The 13,843-nt window shown below is 39.3% G+C and overlaps 1 protein-coding gene across 1 annotated transcript in view; it reads right to left on the reverse strand.

Moving 5' to 3' along the window:
* Positions 1–294: 294 nt before the first annotated feature.
* TNFRSF19 (TNF receptor superfamily member 19) overlaps positions 295–13,843 on the reverse strand; it is a 93,069-nt gene continuing 79,520 nt past the window's right edge. The window contains exons 8-10 of the mRNA XM_032150657.2: positions 8,072–8,174; positions 7,062–7,467; positions 295–2,796 (exon numbers count right to left, since the gene is read on the reverse strand). Coding sequence (XP_032006548.1) covers positions 2,788–2,796; positions 7,062–7,467; positions 8,072–8,174 — 518 coding nt within the window. The 3' untranslated portion in view covers positions 295–2,787. The remainder of the gene's footprint in view (positions 2,797–7,061; positions 7,468–8,071; positions 8,175–13,843) is intronic.

Below are 13,843 nucleotides of genomic sequence, written 5' to 3' on the forward strand. Positions count from 1 at the left end.
GAGAGCAGAACCCTGCAAAACCCTCACACAGACTTCTGAAAAGAAAAAAGCATGTCTGCATCCACAAAATCAATCATTCTCTCACCGAACACATAAATAAGAATACCAGGTGATAATTTTATTCACAAATAAAAAAGGTATTACAAAACTAAGAAAATGATAATTTACACATTTATAAATTCTAGTATGCAAAATAGTAATGATGAAATCTAAATTGATTTAAGCTATTTTAAAGCAATGATGGTTTTCCTTTCCTTTTTTTTTTTTTTTACTAGCACAGACAATAGTGCTTAACCTAGGTAATAGCAATATTAACACATTATCTAAAGTAGAAAAATCTCTATTTAAAAATATATTCCATATACACAAAATTAGAAAATGCATGACTTTACTTGGTTGCTCTTGAAATCCTCCTCATTCTTGTCAACGAGCTTCTGCAGCACAAGAAGCCACAGTGGTTATGCCCATTCAGCCACAAGCATTACCCGACGCAGCCTTCCTGACATCGGCACTCCAGCAGCTGAGTTTATTGAGTGCTATGGGATATTCCAACAAAGTGAAGTGCAAATTGGATTTTTTTCCTCAAATGTTTACAAGGAGTGTAAAATATAACATTGTTGTATATTTCTAGAGTAGGTAGGGTAAAATGTCTTCATCTTGATAAAAGTTACCAGGATTTACCAAATTCAGTAGCAAATGAAATCAATTTTCAACCCTAAGCATTTCTCTACTGATTGAAAATGATGTTTTGGGATTTTTGGCCAAAGTCTCATTCCCATCAGTCTGGCTTTCTCCAGCCAGTGTTTGTCCTTGAAGTTAATCAGGGCTCTACATATGGAAAATATATACAGGCTACACAAAAGAACACAGCCCTGCCTACTTTCATCATCTCTCTGTCATAACAGAAAGGACCAGATTGCAAACAGTGGCACGTATGTGAATCATGGTGAGGTCACGCGAGGAAACTCTACTTGCATTTTCATAGCCATTGTGTGGTCAAATCCTAAATATTTTACATGTCCAAGAGGCAATTTTCCTAAGAGTTCTTGACTACCAAAGGATCATTGGTTTATACTTAAAAAAAAAGTAATACAGGAAAAGTCAATTAATTATGACTAGGCACTAGGTTGACATGACAGCTTGGGGTCTACAATGAAACATTCTCATTTCCTATTTCAGGTGAGGGAATTGAGGTCATGAGATGTACCAGACACAGGCAAGCTAGTAAACACATATCGAAACCTAAAACTATGGAGAAACGGCCACAAGAAAGAGGGCTCATTAAATTTTACTAATCTCTCACAAACAGAGAAAACCATGGGTAATACATGAGAAGGTAAAAACGTACTAGGAAAGACAGATACATTTTAATATTCAGTTTAAATGTTAAAAGACAGTGACTTGGGCAGGGCAATTCCAAACCAAAATATCATAGTGCCCTCGAACATACTGATGTTCAGAAGTCTAAAAAATATGCCCTGTTCAAGTAGGTCCTCTCCAGGGCATAAAGATTAAGAGTAAATGAACCATTCCCTGCTTTGTGACTGAATGGGGTTAATTTCTGTCTTAGCTCTAGAGACAATGCTAATGTGTAGATGGTAGGGGATGGAGCACTTTAATAGAAAGAAGCACCGTCCTCTTAAATCCAACACCGGATGGCTAAAGTAGGAGATGACGTGCTAACCAATCTTACACAATTGGAAGGAGCACGACAATGTCCTGGTCAAACTACACTAGGGCAGTTACAGCTGCTTCATCTAAACCCCTACAAATTGTGCATTTTCTTCTAGTCCTAACAAGTGGTGTGTTCTCATGGAAGACTACTTCAGTAGTAGGGGAACCTGATATGTTGCAATTTCTAAAGCCTTTAGTATAAGATACAATGCAAGTAAAAGGTCATTTATGTTTATAAATACCCTTTTTCTATAATGTTCTAAGCTCAGGCAGAGGGACAGATGCAACAAATGTTTCTATATCAACTAATTTTCATATAAATATGCCAACCTTTCATACAAGTCTCTACAATATACGTTAATTCCGGGCAATGGGCTGCCCTTTCTCGACCACATTCCCTAGCCCAGGTGTTCTCCTGAGATCAGCCACCAGCAGGTGTTCATGAGACCGAGGTTGAGGTCAGAAGTGTGGATTCTGGAAAGAGCTCTCCTCCTCTGTCTGATTCCTCTGATTCAGTTAACTTCATCTAATAAACCCAAGATTTAGGCAGGCAATATGAGGGCCATTCTAACCACCTATGCGAATCAGTTTAGATGATGAAAAAGTGTCCTTCTCAAATAGAAGCACTCACTTTTGAACCCATTCTACATAAAAGCTAAGGTAATTCATCTGACATCTCATAGGCAGTATGAAATTATTTCTGGAAAGAAAAAGTATATTCTGGGTCTTCAGTCTTGTAAAACCACAATCACCATGAAAATAAGCATGAAGGCATTTCTGTTTCTTGTTATATGTCCACAATCTCATAGGCTGCCAACTCAACCCATCCGTCTTTGAAGTCACTTTTGTGGCAGAGAAGCTTCTCATGTAGGAAAGATGCAGAGTATCATGAGTCGGCCTGGAGTCTTTTCTTGTTATTCATTGAGGTTTCAGCTTACAGCTGGTCTGGCTCAGAAGCAACTGGCTGAAAGGCTTCAAATGCCGTCAGTTTGGTTCAGATTTATTTTTGCCCCAGAAGCCATGCAAGGTCCAGACTGCTCAGTCCATAAGCCTAACAAAGGAGTACTCTTTGGGTTCCAGCACACACTTCTACTGCAGAAAGAAGCAAGTTCTTTAAGCCTCCTAAAACAGCAACAGAAAGGAAGCTTTAGAAATAATGTCTTACAAATTAAATCTGCTACATTTCAATGGTAAAGAATTATTATGCATAACTTTTACTAGTAGTATACGTGGATTTAATAGCATATGGACAAGAGACTCATTCAATAGTATCCAAATATCCAGCTACCCATGTAATCTCAGGATAAAATAAAGATTTTCATAACAGTCACCCAATAACTGCAGAGTACTTAAAAGATGATACTGTAACCCATAGCAATCATAATGTATTAACAAACAATTCTTTTGTGGGCTTTCAACCTTATTCAAACATTTAAAGCTTCTTTCTTCTATATTGTGTTCCTTTAAAGCACTTGTAGGTAAATATTTTAGGATTCTGTATTTCCTTTCTTTCAAAGAACAAAGATGATGAATGAATAGTGCCATTCTTTATCTGCCAACTTAGTCCTTGAATGTACTTCCATTAAACTATTAGAGAATGTTCAGAAACAGTTGGGAATAAGATTTCTCTTATAACAATCTCCCTAGCATACTCACAGTCCTTGTCCAGAGAATATCCTCAGCAAAGTGTAGCCATTAGACGTGTTCTCATCACAAAGGGCACTGACATCAATGCCGGGAAGGGGACAAGTGAAACCACTGAACATTGATTTCATGTATTAACCCTTCACTAACTTACCACTGATTTGGCATTGGTGACATACCAGGTAAGTGCATGCAAAAAAATTATTCCTAGGTCTAAGGAGATTATTTAGAAGTAAAATCTTATGAAACACTTCCAATAACAGGAGATAGTTTTATCAAATATGTTGATTAATTGACATGATTATAATAACTACATGAACCCTTCTGTGGGAGGCAGATTATCCTCATTTTGCCAATAAGGAGAAAGTAGACATTTCAATAGATTGAAACACTAGAACCCAGGGTCCTCTCATATGTTTTCTAACCTTTCTGTCTGTTCCTGTTGACATTTTAAATGTTGCATTAAAAACAACTTCAAGATATGCTTTTCCTGTAAGTAAACAGGCTGGCTTTGTTCTCTCAAATATCTCAGCAAAAAATGTTCCAAATATCTCAGTTTTGTTCCCTTCTGGAGAGATGTGTATAGGAAAAACTTGATTAAAATTGAGTCATACAAACTAAAGAAGGCTCTCACACCTATTTGCTTTATCTGGAACCATAACTATCATCAGATTATGGGTCATCTTAAATCACCCACAAGAAAACTAGTGTGTGGAAATGCAGGTTTTGTAAACAAATGCATCATGCGCTGAAATCATGGCCTCACACCACGTAAAGACAGAAGTGCTGTTTGGCCACAGCTGCTCCTTATCCACCTCCCAGATGGACACGTCGTTTTCCTGAGCTATGAACGAGCCCACATCATGGAGCCAAGCTAATTGAACACGAACCTGTGGAATGGATAAAATTAACGAGAAGCCCTGTGCTTTGGTTCATAATAGTGAGCTGCTGAAATCAAATTATTTTATTTTATTTTTTAAGAGACAGGGTCTTGCTTTGTTGCCCAGGCTGGAGTGCAGTGGCGTGATCCTAGCTCACTGCAGCCTCAAACTCCTGGGCTCAAGTCATCTTGATGCCTCAGCCTAAAATCAAATTCTTTATGAGATGTGAGTGTGTCCTCTAGTTGGAAAATTAGCCTGTTGGGGGAAATGTGGGTTGGTTTTTAGAATTTAGATTGGGAAAAAAAAAACAAAAGCAAAACTACTTGAGTTAAACACTTGGTTGGACCTTGAAATAAAGAGGAGGACCATGCCCCCAAAGGCCTGAAGTAGCTTAAGGTTCATTTACTACATTCACAGATTAGTGAGTGCAACTAAAGTTTTTTTTTTTTTTTTTCCAGCATCTGGAAATGATTATCTCTTAAAATGGGCTCAAAATATTATTCACTATTATAGGGGAAAAATCAAAATGGTTTACATTTTAACAATTCCTTTTTTAAATTCAATGTCATACTTAGATTTACCTAAATTAATCTAACAATTATAGGACTACACATCTTGAAAAGTTAGTAAAAACCTTTCATTAATAAATTATTATGCTGTGCAACTTGAATGTAATATTTTCTCATCAGGTTCAGTTTAGATGTAATTGTAACTTTCTTTTCATAATGATTTGAGTTGAAAGGATATACAAATCATGAGAACTACCTTGCATGTCTTTGAAAAAGAGTTAATAAGTCATGATATGCCAATCTCATCAACTAGAACATGTTTCTAAAATATCATGTTCATACAGCTGTGATGACAGTGCTTATCAATCCTGTCCCCACCGCACCACCAACATACACAGAAAAAAGCAGGCAACGAGTTGGCTCCGGGATGACCTCGTATGAAGATGTTTCATTCCTTGGTCTCGGCAACTGACATCACAAACTTGGGTACAAGCTACAAAATTAAGGTGAGTGGTAATTCTGTTTCCTGACAAAACTCTGAAAAACAGTCATTAGTCAGCTGGCAGCACCGTAACCCTAGTTCCTCAGATGGTCTCCTAACAAGAGAGGCGCGGACGATGCACTAGACATGGCGAGGGCCCCTCATTTAGTGCTGCTGGGAGGCAGCTGAGCCCTCTGTTGCTGAGCAGGGGGGTTCCCCCTGTTTCTAGCATCCTCTGATCCGTCAGTGGGCGCTCTCTGCTGTGAAGGACTTGTTACCTGCCCTTGGCTGCTGGGCCCTCTCAGTTCCTACGTTGTGTGGGGCACAGTCCATTCTTGAGACTTACACTCAACTAGGTTAATTCTTAAGTCTTTTCTTATTTATTATCGTAACAATTTTACAAATTATGGATGGCTCAAAAGAACAAGATCAGTGAACATCCTTTCCTAACTCCAGGCGAAGCTCAGAGGTAGATACTTTGCATGTGTTAACTGCCTAATTTGTTTTTCCTTTGTTCACTCATCTCCCTTCTCTTACTTCTCCATTCCCCCATTTTGAGAACGAAACCAATTTTTTCCCTCCAAAGCTAAAAAAATGTTTTCTCTATAGAATCCCCTATAAATTCTCCAGAGAATTTTTTTTTTGGTACTTAAAAAAAGCAAACAAGGTGGGAAAATGGCTTGAGCCCAGGAGGACGAGGCTGCAGTGAGCTGTGATCGCTCCATTTGAGCTCCAGCCTGTGCGACAGAGAACCTGTTTCAAAACCCAAAAACCAAAAACGAAAAACAAGTACTGCAGACTTAGATCAGTACGTAACTTATGAACTGATCTTAAAAGGAACACATCAGCATTCACACTTTGACTGCACTAAGCCTCTGATATCAGGCCAGGATACAGAATCACATGGCAGTGAGGCCCCTCGGGTGCAGGCTAAGCTGCCTCCTCAGCACCCACAACCCTGATCTGGGGCAGGGAAGGACAGGGAGGGAAAGCAGCGACCTCTTTGTGGGGCAGGGTCTTGTGGGCCTGGGAGCCGGACTGTTGCTGTGACTCTGCCCTTTTACACTCAAGGTTTGAGACTTTTCTTCTAGAACTTACACTAACAATACATGCGCTCCCATTTAAGGAAATGTTTACAAACATTAGGTCAAATTCAGCAAAGGCCACATCCTCACCTGAAGAAAGCAGAGACGTGCCCAGTTATCCCTGAATCCTTTGCTGCCTCCAGCTTTGCGGCATGCAGAAAGCCCCCATCTCTCTGCAGGTGCCACCCTTGCTCCACCCAAACCTGATTTTAAACCATTTCACCTGAGAGGGTCTTATGACCTGGTCTCAGGTCACAACCAACAATCAATTTCCAGCCAAATCAATCAATCCGGTGAAGCAGAGTGATCCAGAAAACAATAGCCAAGGAGAGAGGAGGGAAAAGAGCGGCTTTAGGAGACCGAAAGTCACATAAACTTGGCAGTGAATGAAGTACATTTAAGTACTGGGCATAAGTAGTATATATATAATAATAATAATTATATATAACAGGAAGAAATGAAAGTCACGAATTGTCTGCAAGATGCTCCCATACCCGACTCATCTCTCTCAACCAGGGAAGGAGGCAGCAGGTGCTGTGCTAAGTGGTTGTACTTACAAAGAGGAATAAAAGAATGCAGCTGTCCACTTTGCTCTTATATATTAGCTGTGTTAGTTTTTTAAAAAAAGACTTGAAATTTTTAAAAAACATATTCTACAACATACAAGAAATTATGAAAGATGCAAAAAAAAATCTCATCAGGTTCCCCCAAATCTTATGCTGGGAACACAGTTCTGGTCTACCGAAAGTCAATGCTATGTTCACAGGGAACCCAGTCACTGCCTTACCTGGAGGGACGTCTGAGTGGCAGGGTGGATGACAGCGCCACTCTCCTGATCTAGCTGGCTTCTCGTAGTTAGTGCATCCTGAGTTGATGCTGGTTCTGCCAGTGTGTTGTTATATCTAGATAAATCAGCAGCTGCTGTAAAGTTTTCAGAATGAGCTTGGATTGGAACAGCCCCACCAACCAAATCTTGACTGCTATTTGAAGCCAAAGACGTTGAGCTTTCATGTTCTGGACTGAGAGAATGAATGTCTTCTCCAGTGAGTTCAGGATAAGAGTCACAAAAAGAGATGCTGTCGCCACCCATGGGATTCTGCATCAGAGGCCAGGCGTCTGAAAACTCGCCACAGATGGACTGCGTGAGGGATCCAAAGAAAGTCGGCACCATCTCCCCGGCTGGGCCTGCATTTCTGCACACACGTTCAAAAGAGCTTAAAGTCTTCGATGGGGAGAAGAACACTACTACAAAGAAGCATGTCAGCCATAATTTTAGGTCTTCTAGATGAAATAGCAATTTACTGCGTCAGAATTCTAGTGTTTCCTATTGTTATAAACTCGTCTGAATACAGTAAGTCAAATTACTCCATTTACTTGAAAACTGAGTTTTGACACCTCCTTCTAATTAATATAGTTATACTTAATCCAATGTCTAAAACATGCAGTTTTCTGGGTCTCATCTGAGTTTCCTTGAGTGCTGTTCTAAAATTCTAAAATAATATTCCATGGGTAAAAATTACTTACAGGTTAATTACAGATGACAGAGGTGTCAAAAATCACAGACATAAGACAAAAATAAAATTAATGAAGAGTAAAGTATAAAGAATGTTACACTGGATATGAGTGACCTTGAGAGACCTACCTAATTCTTGCCTGAGAATTGCACCCCACCAATATCCAGAATGTCATTAATATTTAAGAGGTGATGTTTCCATCATTTCAGATGAAAATCGGTAAATTAGTAATGCATATGTGCACAGGAGATTATGAAATGATTGACTGAAAGCACCCAGTTACCTTGCCTGGAGACTGGCTGCAGAATGCACCCCACAAGCAAGAGTCGCCCGGTCGGGGCTGCAGGCCTCGTCACAGCACATGGATGGGAGCAAGTGCACCGGCCCTAGGGAAGACAGCACAGGTGTGAAGCACAGTGCCTCCCTGCGGCAGCTTTCACTATAATAACACTTCAACACTGCTCTTGGAAATTTAGATGTTCCCCTTTGGGTGACTTTTGGGGGAAAAGGAATACAAGGTTCTCTTTTTTTTCTTATCTTAAACAAATGATGAGCCACTTATATAAGGTACCGAGAGTAGACAGACTCATACAGAGAGATGAAGGGGGGATGCTAGCGGGCTGGAGCAATGGGGAGACCAGGAGCTGTTGTTTAACGGAGACAGAGTTTCAGTTTGGGAGAATGAAAAATGTTCTGGAAGGTGAATGGTTGTGATGGTTGCACCGCAGTGAGAATGTACTTCACGCCACTGAACTGCACACTTGAAAATGGTTAAGATGATGAATTTTATGTTATGTGTATTTCACTACAATAGTAAGTGGGGAAAAGGAATAAAGCAGTCTGTAGGACAGCACGAAATGAGACTCTTGGCCCCACTGAGGACAGGAAGAGCAGGATAACTTTCCTGCTGAGTAGCCTCCTAACACAGATGAGAGCGTGAACGTTCAAACCCTCTAACTCCATACACACAGACACACCATTTCTTTTTATTGCTAGGAATGTCACTTAAGGAATAAGTAGATATGTGCAGCCAGCTTTACAAACTGCATATATCACTGAAGCTGGATATATTTTGTGCTACAAAGATAATATAAGCTTAAAAATCTAAAATATAAAGAGATTAGATAAGAAATTTAAAAATAAATCTTCTCAATCCTATAAGCTGAAAATAAACACTCAGCTTTTTGAACAGCCTTCTTGATTTCTCACTCTGTCTATACATATATATGTCATTCTGATTTATAGAACCACAAACACACTAAAGCACACAAACACACACACACAAGGACTCACACACATACACAGAGGAAGACTTGGAGAAATTATACATTTACATATATAGCTATGTGTTTGTGTGTACCCAAATTTTCCATGAGGAGTATCTTTTTACTTTTGTAAACAGGAAAAAAATTAGGAAACTACAGTCTCCCTTTACAAAAATGAATGACAAATATTGAGATGCAATTGCAAGCCCGTGTGAAACAGGATGACTGGCCTGCCCGCATCTAAGTCTCCCTCAAAGCAAGGCCTCCGTCTGGACCATCTAAACATACAGTGCTCTGACCCCGCTGAACTCGCCAGGGTTTACTGCCACTTAACAAACATGTGTCATGCTCACCATGGGACATTTCAAAATTGTTTTAAAGCAAAAGGCACTGCCATTCCTTGTAGAAAGGCTGATTCTAGGGAAAGTACACGATAAACCTGGGACTTCTTTTGGTGGCAGAAGGTAAGAAAGTGCTAAAAGAACAATGCGGACATGTCAAAATGGCACATGGGCCAGCCTGAAGGGAGTTCCAAACGCAGCACAACATGAGCATCAGAATAAACAGTGACACCAAAGGGCTCCAACCTACTGAATACAGTCCATGAGTCTAAACTAACTAAGGTATATAAATACATAAATGGAGAAGGAAAGTTCCTTCTTACCATAGGAAGCCAACTAATAAATGTGGAAAGAATAACGGAATCAGAAAGCCGGCATTTGTTAACCATCATAGTAATGACTGACTCCAGTACGAATCATCAGAGCACGCTAAGCTACAAGGTGAAAGTTTGGGGTGTGACAGGATATTTACACAGTCTCAAAGTATCCCCTACAGGGTATTTATTCATTACAAAGAGAACAGCAGACATTTTATATTGGAGAAGCCTGGCAGACACCCCCTTAACGAAGTGACCAAGGTTAGCCTGACCAGGCACAGGCCAGATAGTCAACTCTGCCTCCTGATACAGTGCGCTGAGGACCCAGCATCCCCTCGGCAGTATTTCTGAATCTAATCTTGAGGAAGTATCAGACAAACCCAAACTGAGTGTCATTCTACAAAACTGTAGAATTTTGAAAAGTGCTGGCCTGTACTTTTCCAAAAAAATCAGTATCATGAAACACAAACATTAGGAGACAATTCCAGATTTAAAAAGACCAAACAGATTTGACAACTCAATGCAACAGAAGTTTTCAGAATATTTTTTGCTATGAAAGACAATACTGGGACAATTAAGAAAATATGAATATGCTCTGTAGATTACGTAATGGCACTGAATTAACACAAATTTCCTGTTTTAATAATCGTGCTGTTGTTACGTGAGAGAAAATGTTCTTGCTCTTAGGAAGCAAACATTGATGTACTAAGGGGGAGAGGGACATCATATTTGCAAGTGAATTTAAAACAGAAAATGAAAAACAAGTATACACACACGAGAGAGAGAGGGGATAAAGCAAATGTGAACATGGGTAACGTTAATATTTGGGGAATCTCGGTAAAGGACATATGGGAATTCTTTGTTCTACGCTTTCGATATTTCTGTAATTATGTCACATTTCTGAAATTATGTCAAAATAAAAAGTTAAAGGGAAAAAAGTATCTGCCATTAAGGAGGAAGCATTTGAAATAAGCTGCACTGAACCAGCGCGTTGGCATGGGGATCATTTCTGGCCCCAGTGTTCTGTTACGAGGTCACGCAACAAGGCCATCTGTATATTTAATCTTTCTTTTCAGACTGAAGTAAGGTGAGGCAGAGTTTATACAAACTGCCTTTTATTGCATTTAAAATTTAAAATTAGAATTCATCTCTCCAGAAAGTATTCCTACTTACTCTGACTCCGGTAACAGTGTCCTCAGTATCGTATCTAGGAAAATGTAATGCTTGGGGGCGTTTAAGGATCACACAGTTACCATTAATAGTGTCTAAGGGTCTTGTCCATGTAGGCAAAGGCAAAACTAGATCCATACACTACAGAAAGTGTTGTATTTTATTCTTCACCCATTCCTAAAACAGTAGATAGTAATAACTAGCAGAAAAAGAATTAAAATGAAAGCTTCTTATTCCATATAGCCATATGCTGCCTAGCAATGTTTTGTTCAATGATGGCCCAACTATACCATAGTGGTCCTGGAAGTTTATAATACCGTATTTTTACTGTACCTTTTCTATGTTTAGATCCACAAGTACTTATTGTGTTGCAACTGTCTACAGTATTCAGTGCAGTCACATGCTGTACAGGTTTGTAGCCTAGGGCAATGGGCTACACCACATAGCCTAGCTCTGTAGTAGGCTATCCCATCTAGGTTTTGTGCACTCTACAAGGTTCGCATAGAAGCAATGCATGGCTGTATATACAACATGAGACTGGAACACTTAACTCACAATTTCTTGAGAAGATTGATTAGACAGTTCCAAGAGGACAAGTCAATCTAATGGAATATGGTTAAAACAAATACAGATGGGTTATTAGACAAAATGGTGCTATTAGTATTGCTTCCATGGGTGCTAATATAACTGTGAAGTAATAAGAGGACAGGGTAACTGGGGTAGACTTGTAGAGAGGGTGGTTGGCCATAGAGGGTTTTAACTTGCAGAGGAAGTGAGGTGGTAGGGTGGCGGGGGGGAGTGGGTTGTGTAAGTGTAAAAACACGTGCTGAGGAATATAAATACATAGCAAAGAAAGTTGGTACTAAACACACTCTCAGACCACAGTGCAATAAAGATAGAAGTCAAGACTAAGAAAACCACTCAAAACCATGCAATTACATGGAAATTAAACAACATACTCCTGAATGACTTTTGGGTAAATACTAAAATTAAGGTAGAAATCAAGTTCTTTGAAACTAATGAGAACAAAGATACAACATTCCAGAATCTCTGGGACACAACTAAGGGAATGTTAAGAGGGAATTCATAGCACTAAACACCCAAATAAAAAAGTTAGAAAGATCTCAAACTAACAACCTAACATTACAACAGAAAGAATTCGAGAAGCAAGAACAAATCACCTCACCCCTAAAGCCAGCAGAAGACAAGAAATAACCAAAATCAGAGCTGAAATGAAGGAATTGAGACCTGAAAAACCACCCAAAATATTAAAAAATCCAGGAGTTGTTTTTTTTGAGAAATAAATAATATAGGCCGCTAACTAGACTAATAAGAAAAGAGAGACTATCCAAATAAACACATTAAAAATTACAAAAGGGATGTTACCACTGACCCCACAGAAATAAAAATAACCATCAGAAACTACTATGAACATCTCTATACACATAAACTAGAAAACCTAGAAGAGACAGATAAATTCCTGGGCACATACACCCTCCCAAGACTGAACCAGAAAGAAATCGATTCCCTGAACAGAACAAAAACAAGCTCCAAAATTGAATCAGTAGTAAATAGCCTACAAACCAAAAAAAGCCAAGGACCAGATGGATTCACAGCCAAATTCTACCACATGACAAAGAAGAGCTGGTACCATTCCCACCGAAACTATTCCAAAAAAATGAGGGACTCCTTCCTAACTCATTCTATGAGGCCAGCATCATCCTGATACCCAAATCTGGCAGAGATACAACAAAAAAACAAAACTTCAGGCCAATATCCCTGATGAACACCAATGTAAAAATCCTCAACAAACTACTTGCAAACTGAATCCAGCAGCACATCAAAAAAACTAATCCACCGTGATCAAGTAGGCTTCATTCCTGGGATGCAAGGTTGGTTCAACATACACACATCAATAAATGTGATTCATCACATAAACAGAACCAAAGACAAAACCACATGATTATCTCAATAGAGGCAGAAAAGGCTTTCAATAAAATTCAACATCCCTTCATGTTAAAAACTCTCAATAAACTAGGTATTGAAGGAACATACCTCAGAATAATGAGAGCAATCTATGACAAACCCACAGCCAACATCATACTGACTGGGGAAAAGCTGGAAGCATTCCCCTTGAAAACTGGCACAAGGCAAGGATGCTCTCTCTCACCACTCCTATTCAACATAGTATGGGAAATCCTAGCCAGGGCAGTCAGGCAAGAGAAAGAAACAAAGGGCATCTAAGTAGGAAGACAGTGAGTCAAACTATCCCTGTTTGCAGATGACATGATTCTTTATCTAGAAAACCCCAAAGTCTCTGCCCAAAAGCTTCTTCAGCTGATAAACAACCTCAGCAAAGTTCCAGGATACAAAATCAATGTACAAAAATCATTAGTATTCCTCTACAACAATAACAGCCAAGCCAAGAACCAAATCAGCAAGACAATCCCATTCACAATTGTCACAAAAATAATAAAATACTTAAGAATACAGCTAACCAGGGAGGTAAAAGAGAATTACAAAACACTGCTCAAACACATCAGAGAAGACACAAACAAATGAAAAAACATCACATGCTCATGGATAGGAATAATCAGTTTCATTAAAGTGGCCATACTGCCCAAACCAATGCACAGATTCAGAGCTATTACTATCAAACTGCCAAAGACATTCTTCACAGAACCAGGAAAAACCTATTTTAAAATTCATATGGAACCAAAATAGAGCCTGAATTAGCCAAGGCAATCCTAGTCAAAAAGAACAAAGCTGGAGGCATCATGTTAGCTGATTTCAAACTACACTACAAGGCCACAGTAACCAAAACAGCATGGTACTAGTACAAAAACAGGTGCATAGACCAATGGAATAGAATGGAGAGCCTAGAAATAAGACCACACACGTACAACTATCTGATCTTCAACAAAACTGACAAAAGCAATGGGGAAAGACTCCCTGTTCAATA

The sequence above is a fragment of the Hylobates moloch genome, unplaced genomic scaffold, assembly GCF_009828535.3.
Source record: "Hylobates moloch isolate HMO894 unplaced genomic scaffold, HMol_V3 SCAFFOLD_4, whole genome shotgun sequence".
Taxonomy (NCBI): domain Eukaryota; kingdom Metazoa; phylum Chordata; class Mammalia; order Primates; family Hylobatidae; genus Hylobates; species Hylobates moloch.